This window comes from Capricornis sumatraensis, chromosome 23 (assembly GCF_032405125.1).
Source record: "Capricornis sumatraensis isolate serow.1 chromosome 23, serow.2, whole genome shotgun sequence".
Classification (NCBI taxonomy): domain Eukaryota; kingdom Metazoa; phylum Chordata; class Mammalia; order Artiodactyla; family Bovidae; genus Capricornis; species Capricornis sumatraensis.
The window spans coordinates 6,396,709-6,419,551 of record NC_091091.1 but is presented as its reverse complement, the minus strand read 5'-3'; the positions used below and the strand labels follow the sequence as shown (position 1 = coordinate 6,419,551).

The window sequence follows — 22,843 nt, the reverse complement described above, 5'->3', positions numbered from 1 at the left end:
CATATATACAACAATATTTACTTAGGAATTAAATGTGTGGTTAAGTAGAGAAAGGAATTAAGAGACTAAGGAAAATACATGGACAGAGGAGCCTGGTGTGATACACGTCCATAGGGTCACAAAGAGTTGGACATGACCAAGCACATTCACACACACACACACACACACACACACACACACACACACACACAAGGAATTCAAAGTTCATTTGGTCATAGAGCAAAAATTGCGAAGACTATTGTGTCCTTTAACACAGGAACGCGGGCGATTGCGATGGCTCACAGAGCGTGGCCAAGAGGAGATACCCCACGTCCGAGGTCAGGGGCAGTGGCCAAGAGTGCCAGGCTGCGACGGTGCAGGAACGGCTGAGAGGATCTACCCCACATCTGAAATCAGGGGCGACGGCCCGAAGGAGTACCCCCAGGTCCAAGGAGCAGTGGCTGCTCGGGCACAGGAGGGCCTAGAGGGGCTATTCCACTTTCAAGGTCAGGAGGGGCACGGTGAGGAGATACTCCTCATCTGAGGTAAGGAGCAGTGGCTGCGCTTTGCTGGAGCAGCCGTGAAGAGACACCCCACGTCCAAGGTAAGAGAAACCCAAGTAAGATGGACATCAGAGGGCAGAAACACTGAAACCATAATCACAGAAAACTAGTCAATCTAATCACACTAGGACCACAGCCTTTTCTAACTTGATGAAACTAAGCCATGCCTGTGGGGCAACCTAAGACGGGCGGGTCATGGTGGAGAGGTCTGATAGAATGTGGTCCACTGGAGAAGGGAATGGCAAACCACTCTAGTATTCTTGCCTTGAGAATCCCATGAACAGTATGACAAGGCAAAATGATAGGATACTGAAAGAGGAACTCCCCAGGTCAGTAGGTGCCCAATATGCTACTGGAGATCAGTGGAGAAATAACTCCAGAAAGAATGAAGGGATGGAGCCAAAACAAAACAATACCCAGTTGTGGATGCAACTGGTGATAGAAGCAAGGTATGATGCTGTAAAGAGCAATATTGCATAGGAACCTGGAATGTCAGGTCCATGAATCAAGGCAAATTGGAAGTGGTCAAGCAGGAGATGGCAAGAGTGAACATCGACATTCTAGGAATCAGCGAACTAAAACGGACTGGAATGGGTGAATTTAACTCAGAGGACCATTATATCTACTACTGTGGACAGGAATCCCTCAGAAGAAATGGAGTAGCCATCATGGTCAACAAAAGAGTCCGAAATGCAGTACTTGGATGCAATCTCAAAAAATACGACAGAATGATCTCTGTTCATTTCCAAGGCAAACCATTCCATATCACAGCATTCCAAATCTATGCCCCACCCAGTAATGCTGAAGAAGCTGAAGTTGAATGGTCCTATGAAGACCTACAAGACATTTTAGAACTAACACCCAAAAAAGATATCCTTTTCATTATAGGGGACTGGAATGCAAAAGTAAGAAGTCAAGAAACACCTGGAGTAACAGGCAAATTTGGCCTTGGAATGCAGAATGGGGCAAAGGCTAATAGAGTTTTGCCAAGAAACTGCACTGGTCATAGCAAACAACTGCTTCCAACAACTCAAGAGAAGACTCTACACATGGACATCACCAGATGGTCAACACTGAAATCAGATTGATTGTATTCTTTGCAGCCAAGATGGAGAAGCTCTATACAGTCAGCAAAAACAAGACTGGGAGCTGACTGTGGCTCAGATTATGAACTCCTTATTGCCAAATTCAGACTTAAATTGAAGAAAATAGGGAAAACCACTAAATCATTCAGGTATGACCTACATCAAATCCCTTATGATTTTACAGTAGAAGTGAGAAATAGATTTAAGGGCCTAGATCTGACAGACAGAGTGCCTGATGAACTACAGAATGAGGTTCGTGACACTGTACAGGAGACAGGGATCAAGACCATCCCCGTGGAAAAGAAATGAAAAAAGCAAAATGGCTGTCTGAGGAGGTCTTACAAATAGCTGTGAAAAGAAGAGAAGCAAAAAGCAAAGGTGAAAATGAAAGATATAAGCTTCTGAATGCAGAGTTCCAAAGAATAGCAAGAAGAGATAAGAAAGCCTTCCTCAGCGATCAATGCAAAGAAATAGAGGAAAAAAACAGAATGGGAAATATTAGAGATCTCTTCAAGAAAAGTAGAGCTATCAAAGGAACATTTCATGCAACGATGGGCTCGATAAAGGAGAGAAATGGTATGGATGTAACAGAAGCAGAAGATATTAAGAAGAGGTGGCAAGAATACACAAAAGAACTGTACAAAAAAGATCTTCATGACCAAGATAGTCACGATGGTGTACTCACTCACCTAAAGCCAGACATCCTGGAACGTGAAGTCAAGTGGGCCTTAGAAAGCATCACCATGAACAAAGCTGGTGGAGGTGATGGAATTCCAGTTGAGTAATTTCTAATCCTGGAAGATGATGCTGGGAAAGTGCTGCACTCAATATGCCAGCAAATTTGGAAAACTCAGCAGTGGCCACAGGACTGGAAATGGTCAGTTTTCATTTCAATCCCAAAGAAAGGCAATACCAAAGAATGCTCAAACTACTGCACAATTGCACTCATCTCACATGCTAGTAAAGTAATGCTCAAAATTCTCCAAGCCAGGCTTCATCAATAAGTGAACCGTGAACTTCAAGATGTTCAAGCTGGTTTTAGAAAAGGCAGAGGAACCAGAGATCAAATTGCCACCATCCATTGGATCATTGAAAAAGCAAGAGAGTTCCAGAAAAATATCTATTTCTGCTTTATTGACTATGCCAAAGCCTTTGACTGTGTGGATCACAATAAACTGTGGGAAATTCTGAAAGCGATGGGAATACCAGACCACCTGACCTGCCTCTTGAGAAACCTATATGCAGGTCAGAAAGCAACAGTTAGAACTGGACATGGAACAACAGACTGGTTCCAAATAGGAAAAGGAGTATGTCAAGGCTGTATATTGTCACCCTGCTTATTTAACTTATAAGCAAAGTACGTGATGAGAAACACTGAATTGGAAGAAGCACAAGTTGGAATCAAGACTGCTGGGAGAAATATAAATAACCTCAGATATGCAGATGACACCATGCTTATGGCAGAAAATGAAGAGGAACTAAAAAGCCTCTTGCTGAAAGTGAAAGAGGAGAGTGAAAAAGTTGGCTTAAAGCTCAACGTGCAGAAAACGAAGATCATGGCATCTGGTCCCATCACTTCATGGAAAATGGATGTGGAAACATTGGAAACAGTGTCAGACTTTATTTTTTTGGGCTCCAAAATCACTGCAGTTGGCGATTTCAGCCATGAAATTAAAAGACACTTACTCCTTGGAAGAAAAGTTATGACCAACCTAGATAGCATATTCAAAAGCAGAGATATTACTTTGCCAACAAAGGTCCATCTAGTCGAGGCTATGGTTTTTCCAGTGGTCATGTATGGATGTGAGAGTTGGACTGTGAAGAAAGCTGAGCACTGAAGAATTGAAGCTTTTTAACTGAGGTGTTGGAGAAGACTCTTGAGAGTCCCATGGACTGCAAGGAGATCCAACCAGTCCATTCTGAAGGAGATCAGCCCTGGGATTTCTTTGGAAGGAATGATGTTAAAGCTGAAATTCGAGTACTTTGGCCACCTCATGCGAAGAGCTGACTCATTGGAAAATACTCTGATGCTGGGAGGGATTGGGGGCAGGAGGAGAAGGGGATGACAGAGGATGAGATGGCTGGATGGCATCACTGACTCGATGGATGTGAGTCTGAGTGAACTCTGGGAGTTGATGATGGACAAGGTGGCCTAACATGCTGTGATTCATGGTGTTGCAAAGAGTTGGACACTACTGAGTAACTGAACTGAACTGAACTGATAGGCAGAAGAGATGTGATGAGGAAGAGAACATTAGCAAACATCAATCAGGTCTTTGAAAGACATTCAAGTATAATTCTGCATGTACATTTTGATACATGAATTTTTTATTCAAGAATGAGCTTCAGAGTGAAGATATAAATTTGATTTTTTAAATATATGTAGATAATCTTTTAATGTTGTTGGACTAAATGAGTTTATGAGTCATAGGGTGAAGATAGAACAGAGAATTAATATCTGAGCCCTAAGAAACATTGACTAAAAGATCAGGGGAAGAAAGTGACAGCAAAAAATGACTGAGAAAGACTGAGCAGTGAAGGAAGAAATAAAGAAAAGTGAATGGTGGCTGGGAAGCCTAGTAAAGGTAATATCAACCAAAGGCAGTTAATGGTTTAAATAAGATGGAGATTCAGATTACCAGTGCTTTTAATAAGAGAAAGTCATTGACGATGTTGGCATAAGCAGTTTTGGATGAGTGTTGGGAGAGAAATTTTGATTTAAAAGTTGTTTAAGAGAGGGCTTCCCTGATGGCTTGGCAGTAAAGAATCTCCTACAATGCAGGCGATTATAGATTTGATCCCTGGGTTGGGAAGATTCCCTGGAGAAGGAAATGATGGTCAAAGAGTGGGTGGTTTGGAATGGAGGCTATAAAAGGAGTGTCATAAGTGGCAATGGCAAAAAATAACTCAGGTTTTAAGCGGTGCAACAGGATGAAAAGTAAAGCCATTGGAGGAGAGGCATTCAAGCAATTGTGAGTTCAGGATATTGGAAGAATCCTCTTTGTGTATAATGAAATTATCAAAATGTAGGAGGATTGTTGGAGAAAGTAATAGTAACTCGGGAGCCAAACTCATTGACATATATTTGGGATTGACCAAGGCTTCGGAGTCCCAGGAATGAAGTAAGGCAGTTAGTGACAGTCAAATGATGAAAATCAAAGCTGATTCTGAGGAAGGAAGGAGGGCCTAGAGCAGTGGTGTTGCACACTGAGGATCCTATTCTGCCAGCAGGTAGTATGAAGACTGACAAAAACAGAAAAAAATACAAACAAAAGCTTCTGCTTGAGGAGGCAGTAGCAGAAGTAGTGTCCTCAGGGGAGAATCAGATTTGCACTAAACAAGAAAGTTTTATCAGAGTTAAAAACTGTATCTTCATTCACTCTTACTGAATTTTTTCAATGATTTCCCATAAATTTTAGGGGGAAAGTTCCAATATTTTCAATATGTTCTGCACCTTACGTACTTCCATCTCCAGCCCTGTCTCATTCACTTTCCCTCCCTCACTGCCAAGCTGAGTAAATATCCGTCAGTTGTTGAGAACTGTCACGGTTTCCCTTCCTTGTTGGTTCTGGCACTTGTTGTTTTCTTTGCATAAGTCATTTATCTCCATGTCTTCCTTCTCTTTTCTGATAGGATTTCAAATTTTATCATAAATGCATTGTGACCTGATATGAAGAGCTGACTCATTGGAAAACACTCCTGATGCTGGGAAAGACTAAGAGGAGAAGGGAGAGACAGAGGATGAGATAGTGAGATGGCATCATTTGCTCAGTGGGCATGAATCTGAGCAAACTCTGGGAGACGGTGAAGGACAGGGATGCCTGGTTCGCTGCAGTCCATGGGGTCATAAAGAGTCAGACATGACTTAGTGACTGAACAACAACATATTTTGCTAGGAAGATTTCCTTGTATAAATATTGTGATTTACAAATATATCACATCATGATTATTTTGAATTGAATCTTTCTAAATATATTTTGGATAATTTTAGAGGTATATCTTAAATTTCCATACTATAGTATATACAGTCCAATAAGAAATCCACAAACTTAACATTGCTTATGTACATATCATACAGATAACTTATATAGTTATATTTTATTTATGTTTTTACAATATTGTAGTAGCCTTATTATTCAGCCTTAACAGGAAGAGAAATGACAATATGAGTTTATATAAGGTTTACAGGTCCTTTTTTGATTTTAAAGAAATCTATGCCAACCTTAATACTTTGCATATCAAAAGCTTTTTCATTTACATTGGCCTTTGTTATAAATGAGAATGTTCTGGCCTTCATATCCATCTTAATCATGGTGGTTGGTCTTCACCATTATCTAAGAAGAAAAATATTTGATTTATGTTGCATCTGAGTGAGAGAAAGTTGCCCAGTTGTGTCTAACTCTTTGCGACCCCATGGACGATAGTCCATGGAATTCACCAGACCAGAATACTGGAGTGGATAGCCTTTCCTTTCTCCAGGGGATCTTCCCAACCCAGGAGTGGAACCAGGGTCTCCGGCATTGTAGGTGGATTCTTTACCAACTGAGCTATTACATCTATTTGATGTTTAATCTTGTCCTGATAACTAAATGAGAACAGTGGAAATTGAAGATTTAATAAAGTATAAATAGCAAAAGAAAAATTATACTTTATGTGACAAATATTTCCAGTAACAATGATATTTATAACTTTTACTGGTTTTATCAGAAAAAAAAAAGTCTAAATAATCTACCCTTCTAAAGCAGCAATTTCATAGGATAGATGCTTTGGTGTTGAGTATTTTGAATAAATGTCAATATCAGACTGTCTTTGTTAATAACCTACCACTGAGCTTATGTACAGCCCAAGAAACAATAGAAAAGTGATTATTGACTGAAGCCAAATATATTGATAATTTAGTTAAGGGTCGCCAATGTCATTAATGAGGAGTTTGGTAAAAGAAGGAGATCACGTCTGCTGGAACATAAATTTGCTCTAATACATTTTTTGTTTCCTTAATTACAAAAGGCCTAAAAGTAATTTAAATAGTAATGAAAGTTTCATACATTTTAATTTCTACAGCAAAACTCTGTGAAGCATTTTAAAATTGTAAGTAGCTCCAGCCAACTTTATATTAAAAATGAGATCTTCAGACCAAACAGAAAACCAGTGCTTAAGACAATGCTGTCACAGTCATTTTCAAAAACAACATGATTAATTTCTGAAATGTCAAAAAAAACCCCACCATAAAGCTCTAATTTTTAAATATTCTAAACTATGTGTAGTAACAACCTGGATGAAAGTTAATCACATTGATGTTTTAGAAAACCTATTTCCAATATTTAAAAGTCCTAGGTGTTGAAACATTAACCCCTGGCTAGTACTGCACATACCCCCTTTATCTGAAGTTTTATCTACTCACCAGAACATCTGCTTTGCCACTTAGTCCCTTCCCATAGTTGTCAGTTGCGATGACTTGAAACTTAAAGTAAGACCGTCTCATGTTATGGAAGAGCATAGCCGTTTTGATAAGCCCTGTGTATGTTTCCACCACGAATCCTTCCTTTCCTTCTTTAATTGGTGGTATTATGAGTCTGTATGCCATGGCACTATAATTGCCAGTATCTTTATCAGTTGCCTAGGAGGGAAAAAGCACAGGTTATGAATAAGCTGGAAAGAAAGAATCTTTATGAAAGAGCTTATTTCTGGTTGCAAGACTACTGTTTCTTAGGTAACAATAACACAATAAAGTCCTCCTAAAGTTATATTTTTCTAGGTACCATTATATAGATGTATAGACTTTGTGTACACAGGGTTGAACAGGGTTATGGGAAGGATAATGACTACTGAACTGTGAATACAAGGGACAGACACTAACTCAGTCCCACTGATGAACCAAGTGTTTTGATTGGCATGTTTAATGGGATCAGCACTGGGCTGAGATCCAAATTGTTTTAAGGATGGGACTGTTTACCTAACCATTGTCTTGTGTAGTAGGCATAACATGTAATTGTGTTTTTGATCTATTTCCTAAAAGGAAAAAAAAAAAAAAATTAAAGTTATGCACTAAAATATTTCAGATGACACCAGGACAGTATTTAGAGCTTTTATAAGTCTAGAATTATATAAAGAGATCCTGATTAGCAAATGCCATATCATAAGAGAGTATTAGAATACTAATTCAGCTTCTTTTTTCATCAGCTTGTATCCTGATTAACCAGATTTGTCCCTGGTTGTAAGTACTTATGATCTACATGTTAAGGTTTCTTCACACTTAGAAATTAAAAAGAAATAGTTGCTTAGAATATATATATATATTTAAAATAAAGTTGGAAGCATAGTAATATTAGCCTGGTTCTTTTGTTTCTACTTCAGGGAAATTTTTCAGACTGCCAATTTGTCACAGTGAAACATCTGAAAGAGGAATGGTGGATATGATAGTTTTAGTTAATTTATATGAGTCTATATAACTTTATTTGTGATACTAGATATGTAACATTTAAATTTTAATTATATTATTATTATCTGATTATTCTTATTTTTAAATATTATTATTAAATATCAGGTATCAAGCATTTATGATTCATCATTACAATGCTAAGAATTCCATAAAAATAATTTTGTTTAACAAAAGTAAAACTCTCCAAGGAATATATTATTCTAGTACTTATATTAGTGTTGTCCAACAGAACTTTTGACAATAATGGAAATGCTCTAAATGTCCTCTGTCCAATGCAGTAGTCACAAGCCACTGAACATCTGAGATGAGGCTAATGTGACTAAGGAAATGAAATGTGAATTTTGCATTAAATTTGAAAAGTCAAAGGCTACAGAGTAAGTGGCAAAGTTTGGCTACGAATAATTACAATAATAGTAAATAATAGAAAATGTATGTTGAGATTCAGCACAAAATTCAAAAGTTTGAATCTCTAACTTTAAATTCTATATATGTGCTTAACAATTTAAAACATGTCAGGATAACTCTGCTAGACAAGGTAACCTGAAGTAAAAAAAATCCAGATACTTTCCTTTGGGACAAAATATTTCTTGAAATTTGAAAGTTAAAAATCTCAGTTTTAGAATAGGACAAGGTCTAACTATCAGTTCATCTTTTTAAATGCCCTGTATGTTTTACATAATGGCAGGGCTTCATTTCTGTATTAGAGGAATAGGAATTAGATTCCAACATAGGTCACATTATCACTATACAAAGAAGAAAAAGAAAGAAAAAATAGTTATCAAAGTGTTTATTTTAAAGCTTTAAACCCAAGTTTTTGTTCATTTAACAAAGTTCAGAGTAAGGGAAAAAAAAAGAACATTCCCAATAAAAATTAAAATGAGTTTGGATTAAGTAATCAAAGACATTTCTTTCATATACTAGGAGCAAATTTAAGACATACTGAATCACTCAAAAATATGGTTGAATATTATTCTTTCACTTATGATTAACATGAGTATTTTCTTTGAAATAAACTTTTTACCATTAATGAAACTTTACTGAGGTACAAGAAACTGGCATAAAACATGCACAAATCATAAATATACAGTTCAATAAAAAATTGCAGACTATACACATCCAATGAGCCAGCACATACATCAAAAAATAAAACATTACCAGGATCCCAGAATGTTCATCATATCCTTCCAGCCATACTCTGTTCCCCCGAGAAACCACTACCCTGATTATCAACACCATTGATCAGTTATGCTTATTTTTAAATGTTATATTAATGGGATCATAATGTATGGTCTATTTTTTGTCTAACTTCTACATAGCTTTTTATTGTAAGATTCCAAACCTTAATATTTTAAAACAAACTCTGTAACACCATGGAGAAGAATAGAAAAGGCAGTTACAGCAAAATCATTTTGATTGTTTTGATTGCTTTGTATATTAAGCTTCTTTGCACTGTTCTTACTGATTACTTCCAATTTCAATAAACATGTAATTTTGGTTTGCTGTATTGCTAATTTACTAAATTACTATAGTGGCATATTTTGCCTTAACAGATTAAGATGTTTTTAAACATAACTTTCCTGAAACAAATAATCATTTAATGCAAAAGTTTGGGTAACTCAGAAGTATCTTTGAAGCATAACTTTCCCTCATACATTAGCAGCAAATTAACAAAAGTGAGATACAGAATTTAAAAAAAAATCATGTTTACTGGACTACTTTTTTTAATTGAATGAAAGATTTCTTAAATTCTACAAAAGTTTCACACAGATTATTTTCCATAATCCCATCAGTTCATTTCATTTCAGTTCAGTTGCTCAGTAATATCTGACTCTTTGTGATTCCATGGACTACAACACACCAGGCTTCCCTGTTCATCATCAACTTCCAGAGCTTGTTCAAACTCATGTCTGTTGAGTCAGTGATGCTGTCCAACCATGTCATCCTCTGTTGTCCCTTTCTCCTTCTGCCTTCAGTCTTTCCCAGCATCAGGGTCTTTTCCAATGAGTCATTTCTTCACATCAGGTGGCCAAAGTATTGGAGTTTCAGCTTTAGCATCAGTTCTTCCAATGAATATTCAGGACTAATTTCCTTTAGGGTTGACTGGTTTGATCTCCTTGCAGTCCAAGGGATTCTCAAGAGTCTTCTCCAACACCACAGTTCAAAATCATCAATACTTCAGTGCTCAGCTTTCTTTATAGTCCAACTCTCACATCCATACATGACTACTGGAAAAACCTTGACTAGATGGACCTTTGTTGGCAAAGTAATGTCTCTGCTTTTTAATATGCTGTCTAATCAAACTGATCATAAGGACCACAGCCTTATCTAACTCAATGAAACTATGAGCCACGCCATATAGGGCTACCAAGATGGATAGGTCATGGTGGAGAGTTCTGACCAAACCTGGTCCACTGGAGAAGGAAATGGCAAACTACTTCAATATTTTTGCCTTGAGAAGCTCATGAACAGTATGAAAAGGCAAAAAAAAAAAAAAAAAAAGAGAGAGAGAGAAAGAGAGAATTCCATAATGATCCATTTTTTTCCCCTTCTACTCCTACATTGGCCTTCTCTCCTTCCCCCTCCCCACTGGTAACCACTGGATTCTTCTCTATATCTGTGAGTCTGCTTCTTTGGTGATTTTTAGTTTTTTTCAACTATATAAAACCACTGTCATATGTATGCTATTTGTAACGGCTCCACTTAAAATTTCTGATTCTTTTAATAGATTTGCTCCTCTTTGGAATCTGAAAAGATCTCGTTTCAGAATACAGTTATGAGGATAGTTGCCAGGATCATTAGCATTCTTTCAAGTCTCTCACCTCTCTCTCCCATTCAGTTGAAACTAGCAAGTTAAAATGTGAATGATAAAAATTCCAGAAGTACACTACTTGTGACCATTATAAAGAATTTTCAATTTTAACTTTGTCTCTTTAATTTTAAACAAACACATGGTTTTAGACCAAAACTTATATACAGTTGAACCTTGCACAACATGGACTTGAACTACAGAGGGTTCACTTAATGCCAGTGACTGAGGCTGGGTCAGACTTAAAATTAGCAACCAATAAAGTGGCTGACTTAACTTTTCTGGGCTCCAAAATCACTGCAGATGGTGATTGCAGTCATGAAATCAAAAGACACTTACTCCTTGGAAGAAAAGTTATGACCAACCTAAACAGCATTAAAAGCAGAGATATTACTTTGTCAACAAAGGTCTATCTAGTCAAGGATATGGTTTTTCCAGTGGTCGTGTATGGATGTGAGAGTTGGACTATAAAGAAAGCTGAGCACCAAAGTTTTGATGCTTTTGAACTGTGGTGTTGGAGAAGACTCTTGAGAGTCACTTGGACTGCAAGGAGATTCAACCAGTCCATCCTAAAGGAGATCAGTCCTGGGTGTTCATTGAAGGGACTGATGTGAAGCTGAAATTCTAATACTTTGGCCACCTGATGCAAAGAGCTGACTCATTTGAAACACCTGATGCTGGGAAAGATTGAGGGCAGGTGGAGAAGGAGATAACAGAGAATGATATGATTGGATGGGATCACCGACTCAATGGACATGGGTTGGGTGAACTCCGGGAGTTGGTAATGGACAGGGAGGCCGGAAAGAGTTGGACACAACAGAGTGACTGAACTGAACTGAACTGAAAATGCTCTTTAAAACACAAGGTCTATTTATTTTACTTATATAATGTTATGTTATTGCTGCTTTGGTGAGCTAACATTTATTGACCAATTATGGTTGTTCAGGGGCTGTGTAAATACTTTTCATTCATAACTTCATGTCATCTTTTCTACTGAGCAAGTTTTATTGCTATTAATTCATAGGTGCAGAGATGGAGGTTCAGAGAGATCAGTGATTGGCTCACAACCATAAAGATGTGTGTTAGTTGCTCAGTCGTCTCCAACTCTTTGAGATCCCATGGACTGTAGCCCACAAGGCTCCTCCACCCATGGGATTTTCCAGGTAAAAATATCGGAATGTGTTTCCATTTCTTTCTCCAGGGGATCTTCCTGACCCAGGGATAGAACCCAGATATCTCACATTGCAGGCAAAATGTGAGCCACCAGGGAAGCCCTCACATCATAAAGATAGTTGATAGCAAAGTTGGGTATATATTACACTAAAGCCTATATTATAATCACTGCATTAAATATGTCAGACTAAGTATCATAACTAAAATTCCAGTGAAAGCAACACTGAAAGCTAGATAATAAGGAAAGGAGTACATCAAGGCTATGTATTGTCACCCTGCTTATTTAACTTATATTCAGAGTACATCATGAGAAACGCTGGGCTGGATGAAGCACAGGCTGAAATCAAGATTGCTGGGAGAAATATCAATAATCTCAGATATGCAGGTGACACCACCCTTATAGCAGAAAGTGAAGAAGAACTAAAGAGCCTCTTGAAGTGAAAGAGCAGAGTGGAAAAGTTGGCTTAAAACTCAACATTCAGAAGACTAAGATCATGGCATCTGGCCCCATTACTTCATGGGAAATAAATGGGGAAACAGTGGAAATAGTAACAGACTATTTTTTGGTGCTCCAAAATCACTGCAGATGGTGACGGCAGCCATGAAATTAAAAGACATTTGAAAGAAAAGTTATGACCAACTTTGACAGCGTATTAAAAAGCAGAGAGATTACTTTGCCAACAAAGTCCATCTAGTCAAGGTTTTTCCAGTAGTCATGTATGGATGTGAGAGCTGGAATATAAAGAAAGTTGAGCACCAAAGAATTGATGCCTTTGAACTGTGGTGTTGGAGAAGACTCTTGAGAATCCCTTGATTCTCAAGAATCTTCTGCAAGGAGATCAAACCAGGCAACCCTAAAGGAAATCAGTCCTGAATATTCATTGGAAGAACTGATGCTGAAGCTAAAACTCCAATACTTTGGCCACCTGATGTGAAGAACTGACTCATTGGAAAAGACCCTGATGTTGGGAAAGACTGAAGGCAGAAGGAGAAAGGGATGACAGCGGATGAGATGGCTAGATGGCATCATTGACTCAATGAACATGAGTTTGCAGAAACTCTGGGAGTTGGTGATGGACAGGGAGGCCTGGCGTGCTGCGGTCCATGGGGTTGTGAAGAGTCGAATACGACTGAAATATTGAACTGACTGACTGAACTGAAAAGATCTTAATAATTTTTCCTAAACATATCAAGGAGATAAGAAGAAAATAAGTATGAAAGTCAAAAACTAACTGAAAACAAGGATCTAGACAGTTTAGTACTGATAGTAAGTTCACTTACAGGGTTTCTGTTGATCCAAGTGAACTTAAAATTTAATTTATGAGGTCTTGAGTGGGTCAGAGAATAGGAGGCAAGATCAAGGCCCACTCATAGATGTAAGTCTAATAAGACTCCAATCTGAAGAATGCTAAAGGTGGATGAGATGGCTGGATGGCATCATTAACTCAATGAACATGAGTCTGCATAAACTCTGGGAGTTGGTGATGGACAGGGAGGCTTGGCATGCTGCAGTCCATGGGATTGTGAATTTTAAAGGTGAATGAGAATTTATCTCCCCTTTCCAGCCACCACTGCCACCCAAAAGTAAAAAGAAAACTGCCTTGCTAAACCTTGATGTTGAATGCAGTGGAGAAAAAACAGAAAGCAAAGAAACCCAAACTTTATTGAGACTCAATCTATAACCAACACAAGCCTTCATCAGCATTTGCAACCTTTATTCACACATCACTGATTTCTTCAGCTCAAGGATAAATCATGTTATCAATTTATAAATTCAGTAGTCCTGAATTCTACCTGAATAAACAAGAACCACAACTGTGAATTTGATTTTTAATGATAACAGTCTAACTTTCTCACAGGAGCAAACATTTTTTCAAAAAAGTTATCTACAATCTATGCCTCAAGTAATTCTAACAAATAAACTCCAAGAAAGATGAAAAGTTAAAGTCAGATAGTTCTCAAAATGAACAGGAAACCAAGTATCATGAAAAGAGAGTCCATTGAGATAGAAAATCAAAGTCATACTCACAAAGGCTTTAGATATCTGAATTAGGAAAACAGTATAATGTAAATGTTCAATATGTTTCATTAAATAATAGATACTTTAAAAATATAAATAAAATGAGATTAGTTGAACATAAGTAAAATGTATCTCTAGAAGTAAAAAAAAATAATAAAAAATTTAAAAAAACTCATAGATGAAGTTGTTAGAAGCTTATGCATATGGCACAAGAGTATTAGTGTACTGAATGACAGAGAGAAAATTAGGTTTCACATATTCTAGAGGAATAAGAACCAGATTGGAAGGAAATACTTTGCCTAAGATATTGTTAGTGAACTCAAGTATAAATAGAGCAAAACAGCCACAGATATTTTTTAATAAATAAATTATTAGGAATATAATCTGCATTGTATCAATAAAAACTGGAAAACATTCATAGAAATAGCCTATAAAAGGGAAAAAAAAACAAAAATTATAAATCTACTCCATCATTTTTTTACATTGTACTAAGGGGGCATATAACAAATTTGGCTAAACTAATGTCTAAAAGTTAAATCTGATCTATTGTGAAAATTCTACACGAGTCAAATTTACTAAATAATCAATGCCACTTTATTTATTCCATCAGCTCCTTTATAATAAAAAGTTTATATTGGATTCCTGACACAGCCATTATTATCTGGAAGAGATGACACTGGAAGATTTGATTCACTGACTTTCGTGAGTTTCTCTTTATGAGCAAAATCAAGAAAGTTATGTCTACAGCTGTTTTTAAAAATGAAAGTCAGAAATGAATATTATAATTATACTTACTGTAATTATATTTTTAAATAAAAACTAGGACACAGAAAACCACTGAGGCATTTCTAAGACCTCATCTGGAAAGTTTAATGCACACAGGTGGCCAACATTAAGAGAAAATCACCAAATAATTGCTTCTATCATACAGGGGAGTAGGTGAGCACATTAATTTTCTCAAAGCCTAAATAACCGTTCCCCTCTGTTGACTAAATGAATACTATGGATGCAGAAGTATTAGTAGAATAATTAGTGATGTCCAGAGAACTTCCAAAGCCCATTAAAGTCCAATGATGCTAACTTTAATTTTTGCTTTTCAATTAGACCCCATTTTAACATTTAACATTGAAGGCTTACTCTCCCTGAAATTTGAGTGTAAATATTTTAGATTGTCGGGGTAAAAATACTCAAATCTCACATTACCATCAATGAATGTCAGCATGTCAAGCTGTGTTTGCAAGGGACAAAAAGAACAGAGCTTTGACTCAGACTAGTTGAACTTGGCTTTTGTATTTTTAGGAACTATAAAGAAACCTTCACTTTAAAGCCCTTAAAGTCTATATGCCCAATATATACTAAATATAAGCAAGGAAAGTGTCAGATAGATTGATCTATTTAGAAGGCTATTTAAGACTTCTGTAAAAACAACAGCAAAAAAGAGATGAAAAAAAATTTTAAGATTTTAAATAAGAAAGCTTAGTATTTGATTTTTTATAAGAATGTGAAAAAAAGAGCACAGTCCAATAGAAATAATTCTTAATTTCAATAAAGACATTGCTCCTTTAAATATAATGTAATTCAGAGTCAGTCTAATGAGTAAATTACAACTCAATGTAGAAACAACTGTCTAAAAATGGTTTGCCATATCATGTATCATATCAGTATTACAGAATTTTCAGGGTTTATTATTATTTATATTATATTATATTATTTATATTATATCAAGAAATTGCCAAAAATTTCACCTAAGTTAAAGAGTGGTGCCAAATAACACACAACAATATCTATTTTGAAAAATTAAATAAAGAAACTGAAAATTAGCAAACTATTCCTTTTATATTTTTTAAAGTTATACACTGAAACATTCTGTATTACAGGAAGCATGAGAGCACAAAATAAAAATGTCTTACATTAACATAATAATTGAAGCATTTTTTTTCATTTTTAGTTCTATTCCCTTGTAAAGTATTTTGGAAAATAAATATTATCTCAAAAATAATTTGTTCTTTTCCTCATCATTGCTAATATAATGTGATCATATATTCTTCAATGGTGCTTTGAAATGAACTCTGAAATCATTTTTTCTAACTTCCCATTCATGTGGAAAAGAAAGAAATTGCAGTCTACTCCACAGACATCGTATCAAAAGGAAATACATGCACAATTTGAGTCCTCTATTTAAGAGGGGAAACTAACTTTTCAAGTTGATTTTGAACAAAAAAAAACTGTGGATTTTTACAGAAAACTAACATATTAAAGTTTTAAGAAATTTGTACTTTTGTAAGAATTCTATATTTGCAAACCCTAAATCCTTCAGTATTCAAAGGAAATTTGATGACATAACCATTACCTCAAGCTTTCTGGTTCTTCCTTAGCTACATTACATTCAATCAGTTCAAACCGAATTTAGTATCTTCTCAGCTCTCACCCTCTCGTCCTTCCTCTGGCTACCATATTTGTTCCTCCTCTGTCTTCTCTTTGCATGGTAAGGGCATTAGCTCATATGGATTGACTGAGCTAAAAATCTCAGTAGGGTCTTCAGCTGTCTCATCTAATCCCTTTCCTTTCTACTCCCAGTCCATCAGCAAGCCCAGTGAGTTCTACTCTGAAATATTTCTCACTTCAGTGACTATCCATCAAGCTGACATCACCCAATTTCAGGCTCTCCTGTTTCATTTTTAAATTCAACAATAGCTTAAAATGAATGATAGCTCCTGCGTCCTAGAAGATGAAATTCAAGACAAGTCCATGAAATATTCCCAGTCTAATCCCAGTTTAACATTCCATTTTCTTGCCTATATTTACTCTGCTTATATTTCTCCAAAACCAACCACATTACCTAGTTTGTTTGTTTGTTTGTTTTCCTTCTGAACGATTTATGTTTTTTCATGTTTCCAGTCGTTTGCACACATAGCTTCTTATCACTTAAAATGTCTCATGTCTGCTGGGCCATATTCACTCCTGAACTATACTACTGCACATGTGTGTGGGCATGTACATACACACACATATTGAATATATGCAATGTTGAATAAGGTACTAAAACAGCTTAAAAGACTGCTTTTCTGAAGGCTATCCTCTAGGGAGTGCTGCATGTTTTCAGTAGTATATTTTATATATTTTTAGTACACTTTTTACCTTTGGCATATTCTAATATTTAATTATGTCCTCATTACACAGGAAATTTGTCTCCATTTATATCTTTATTTTGGAATAATGTCCAGTAATTGGCCTAATAATATTTGGCTGAAATATCAGTACAATATCAGAGATTAATATTTAGAAGTGATGGATATGCTTGAGTCTACCACTTAATGGCCATATGAACCTGGGCAAACAACTCTCTAGAGCTTAGTTCCTCATTATAAATGAGTAAAATAGGACATGCTGAATAGGGTGGCTGTGAGTATTCACTGAGGTATAAAATGCAGTGCCTGGTATAAACAATCGAGTTTAGTTCATTCTTGCCATCTGGAGCTTTCCAGCTTATCTCTTCTGTTTCTTATTACCTTTTGTACATTGAAAAACACATTATTCTCTGTCTTTTGTACTTGGCTATATATTCATTGGGAGCAAGGCTATTTTCTCATTCATCTTTGTATTTCATAATCCCCATTGGCCAATGCCACTACTTTAAAACTTTAAATTTAAAGTATGTTTTTGCTCAATCCCTTTGAACATAATTTTTAAAGGTGTTTTTGTTCTCATCATTAGATGACTTAACACAGTATATCCTTAATTTGTGAATTAATTTGGACCACTTGTTCCACAAAAAGATTTGAGTATCTGTTTGTTTAAACTTCATGACATATATTTTTACAATATTAAGGCAGAATTAATTTTAAAAGTTACATAACAGCACTTTTCATTAATGCAAAAAGGTTTAGTATATGAATAATGTACAAGAAGCCTACTTGTCCTTCAATTACTAACTCTAATATAAAGTTAGGGAATAGCCAAGCATTTGAAAATTAAATCAGAATGTTTAACTCTATTCATTCTATTTGGCAATGTTTTATTGCCTATCTAATAAGAAATTAACAAGCACAAACTAAAAGCTTTACTACGAAAAGAAAAATCTTTATTGTCACTTTACAGGAAAAAAAGTATGTCAAGGGAAAATAAAATTCAATTTATAAACCTTTTACCTTGGAAAATAAATTGAGAACTTTCAAAAATATATTGATTTAAAGGGCTGTAATAAACTAATGGACACCAAAAGAAAAGCTTTTGAATTGTTAAAGTAACACTAAAGTAAAGAAGAGTGTATTTACAGATTGCAATGGTGCTATTTGCACATGGCACGACAATAAAACCTGTCTCCTTGAATATATATGTGAAATATTTTAACATGAAAAGCACATTCAACAAAAGAAGTTGGTCTCTGAAATGTTCTTCATTTAATGTTCTTGGTAGTGTTTTAGAACTCTTTCTCTCCACACACACACATATATACACAGGTACATATATATGTATATTTTTCTATTTTATAAAATGATGAATTTTATGTCCATATCTCCTGTCTAACAAGTTTGCTAAGGAAGAAAAAAAAAAAAAAAAAAAAAAAAAAAACGCTGTAACACCAAACTAAAATTCCTATAAAATAGTCTTTGTTGACCGAAATTCTGAAGTGAATTGGCTCCAAATCAATATGTTATAAAACATAGTGGCCAACATTAAAATTTCTTCTAGAGATTATACAGCAAAAGGTTAGTATTTCCAAAGCTTGTTTATGTAACAGCTTTATTCTTTGAGAAACATGGATAGGACGGTGTAAATTTATCAACCTAATTTTATAAAATTATTAAAGTATCTTTATTTTCACTTCTATTTTCCTTCATTTAATTATGATTTACAATGACCATTTCCCAGGTCTAGAATGTCTTTTGCAATCTTACCAATAATGGTTACAAAAAAATACCCTTTAAGATCATTTGACCATCGTTTGACATTAAGAATCACTGGAGTTTGAACAGTCACTTTGCTGTACAGAAGAAATTAACTTAGCATTGTAAATCAAATATACCCCAATAAAAATTATTTTAAAGTAAAAAATAAAATAGAATAAAATAAAAATTCCTAAGTGATTTCTGTCTAATTATTCTTACTCTGTGTTATTTGTAAATGTAAAAAGTAATAAATGGCCAATAATAATTTATAATGTGCCTAATATATAAAATATTTTATTACTTCTTGCTTATTAGAGAAATACCAGAAATGCAAATTAATAAAGGCATATTACAAACTACAATGTCATCATTTATTGTTATTATTAATATCTTTGTATATGTCCTTTTGGGCTTCCCTGGTGTCTCAAAAGGTAAAGAGTCTGCCTGCAGTGTGGGAGACCTGTGTTCAATCCCTGAGTTGGGAAGATCCCCTTGGAGCAGGCAACCCACTCCAGTGTTCTTGCCTGGAGAATCCCCAGGGACAGAGAAGTCTAGTGGGCTTCTAGACACAAGACAAGAAGTCTAGTCTTGTGTTCATGGGGTCACAAAGAGTCAGATGTGACTAAGCACAGCACATATGTCTTTATATATTTACAATGTATATACAAAGTATGTATATATTTATACACACACATACACACATATACAGAAGATATATACACACATATATATATACATGTATGTAGACTGTACATACACTGCATATAGAATGTATATATACAATGCATATAAGATGCATGTGTGTATATATATATATATGCACATATATACAGAATGTATATACACCCACGTATATACACTTTCTGTAACCAAGGGCACGCCATCTTTGTGACTTTATATCCTAGTATTCTCAGTCATTAATCAGGCATTCAGAATTTTCTTTATTTCAAACAAAAGAGAGTATATCCAGATAAGCATAACATTGAGTAGAATAAAAGTTATGATAATCAAGTAAAATTATTAACAAACAAACAAAAATCTATAAATTGTGTTAAAACCACCTCAGAGAGCATCAAAGTTAAAGTTTGGAAGACATTGAAAGTGAAAGTGTTATTCCCTTAGTCATGTTTAACTCTTTGTGAGCCCATGGACAGTAGCCCACAAGGCTCCTCTGTTCATGGAATTCTCCAGGCAACAATACTGGAATGCATAACCATTCCCTTCTCCAGAGGATCTTCCCTCTGGAATTGAATTCAGGTCTCCTGCATTGCAGGCAGATTCTTTACTGACTGAGCCACCAAAAAAATTAGATAGCATTTATTCGTAATAAAATTGCTAGCCTTGTTTGTGTGGTCCTATGTTTGTTTTAGCAAAAAAAATAGCACTGGCCAACCTGTCTTTAACCTAATTGCCTTTGACTAGCTTGCTCTAATCTAAATAGTTCTTTAGCCAATGAGGAACTGGCACTGGCAATGATTGAAGTCATTAAATGTAGGTTGATTGTCAGCACTGAAAAAGAGTAATGAATAGATTATACTCAAGAAAAATCTAGGAAAACATGAAAAATAATCTGAAGGTTACCAGTGTCCTTCTTTGGGCTCAACACTTTATGAATAGAGTATCATTTACTTTTCTTAACTCTGCAAAAGAAATAAATAAATTCATTCTGTAAACGGCATTCCAAACCATGGAGGACCCAGTTGTTGCTGTTTGGTCACAAAGTCCTGTTTAACTCTTTGTGACCCCACAAACTATAGCCCTCCAGGCTCCACTGTCCATGGGATTTCCCAGGCAAGAAAAGTGGAGTGAGTTGCCATTTCCTTCTCCAAGAAATGTCCCTCACCCAGGGATTGAACCCATGTCTCCTGCATTGGCAGATGGATTCTTTACCACTGAGCCATCAGGAAAGCCAGAGGACCTGCTAAACGACCTCAAATCAAACAGATGATGAGCAAAACCTTTCATCTTTGACTCTGTCTCATGTAGGATTTGCCATCAGACTTGTACCTAGAGAAGTATGTGGTGAAGATTATTCTTAGCTGCTTGTTTCAGAGACAGTTAGCCCCTGTACTAAACCAATAAATTTCATTAAAAATTACACTTAACAGTTTTCATTTTTTTTCCCTTCTGTGAAGATACTACCAAGGTTCAGTAGGAATTAAATTAAGACAAGTAGCTTCATCTCTACACCTCTCTTTCAGAACAAGCAGAACACAAACACTGGCCGGAAATGGAGTTGTTTATGCCCTTATCCTGGTCTTGCTGCTCCGTTAAATGACAGGTTGAAAGACAATTCAATATTTTAATTGCATTTGGTGTTAATCAGACCGTTATAAATGTAGGTGAGATTACACATTTTCATTGTGTTCTTTTCCTTTTCTCATTAGTTATCCCTAATTTCCATGATTATTAACATAACATTGATATATTCAGGAGGTGCCAGAAAAGATTATATGTCATGCTGTAATTCATTAAAGCCAGAGAAATGACTGCTTCATTTTTCAACTTTTTAACAGATAGTTCATTTTATAATATTGAAAGATAAATTTTTGCAGTTCAGACTTTTCTATTAATAGTTTTTCTTTGAAAAATCGTTTTTTGGTGTTTTTTTTTTTTTTTTTTTTTTTACCACATCTATCTCTAAGGGGGGAATTTAAGGGATTTCTTTAAGACTGAAATTGCTAGTCTTTCCGAATTTGGGTGTTTTTTGTTTTTAATTATTTTTAAGGTGACTTTAGTACCCTCTTACAGAAAAAAAACCTATTTTAAAAATTTTACATGTGTAGAGTCTTCTCTTGTGTTGTTGGAAGAGGGTGTTTGCTATGACCAGTGCATTTTCTTGGCAAACCTCTATCAGTCTTTGCCCTGCTTCATTCCATATTCCAAGGCCAAATTTGCCTGTTACTCCAGGTGTTTCTTGACTTCCTACTTTTGCATTCCAGTCCCCTATAATGAAAAGGACGTCTTTTTGGGGTGTTAGTTATAAAAGGTCTTGTAGGTCTTCATAGAACTGTTCAACTTCAACTTCTGCAGTGTTACTAGTTGGGGCATAGACTTGGATTACTCTGAGTTTTGCCAAGAAAATGCACTGGTCATAGCAAACACCCTCTTCCAACAACAAAAGAGAAGACTCCACACATGGACATCACCAGATGGTCAACACCGAAATCAGATTGATTATATTCTTTGCAGCCAAAGATGGAGAAGCTCTATATGGTCAACAAAAACAAGACCAGGAGCTGATTGTGGCTCAGATCATGAACTCCTTATTGCCAAATTCAGACTTAAATTGAAGAAAGTAGGGGAAAACGCTAGACCATTCAGGTATGACCTACATCAAATCCCTTATGATTATACAGTGGAAGTGAGAAATAGATTTAAGGGACTAGATCTGATAGATAGAGTGCCTGATGAACAATGGACAGAGGTTCGTGACATCATACAGGAGACAGGGATCAAGACCATCCCCATGGAAAAGAAATGCAAAAAAGCAAAATGGCTGTCTGGGGAGGGCTTACAAATAGATGTGAAAAGAAAAGTGAAAAGCAGAGGAGAAAAGGAAAGATCTAAGCATCTGAATGCAGAGTTCCAAAGAATAGCAAGAAGAGATAAGAAAGCCTTCCTCAGTGATCAATGCAAAGAAATAGAGGAACTGCTTTTAACTAAGAGCAATTGTCCCTAAGAGTGGGGCTAAGAAGACCCAGCAGATGCACCTTGCAGATCGGTAAAGCCAGAGGTTCCAGGACCCCAGAGAGACTTTTGGAAGGAAATGGCATTGCCACCTGGAGCTGAGGACTGTCACTGGGAGCCATAAAAACATGTCATTGGAAGGATGCAGACTGTTGTCATGTTCTGCTGATTACTCCTCTACATCCCAACACACATCTCC

General features: G+C 35.9%; 1 protein-coding gene across 14 annotated transcripts in view; it reads right to left on the bottom strand.

Moving 5' to 3' along the window:
• Window positions 1-22,843, bottom strand: part of PCDH15 (protocadherin related 15) — an 874,382-nt gene that overhangs the window by 72,989 nt on the left and 778,550 nt on the right. For all 14 annotated transcript variants that reach the window (XM_068961317.1, XM_068961319.1, XM_068961315.1 and 11 more), the window contains one exon: window positions 7,029-7,244. In XM_068961317.1, the coding sequence (XP_068817418.1) occupies window positions 7,029-7,244 (216 nt within the window). The remainder of the gene's footprint in view (window positions 1-7,028; window positions 7,245-22,843) is intronic.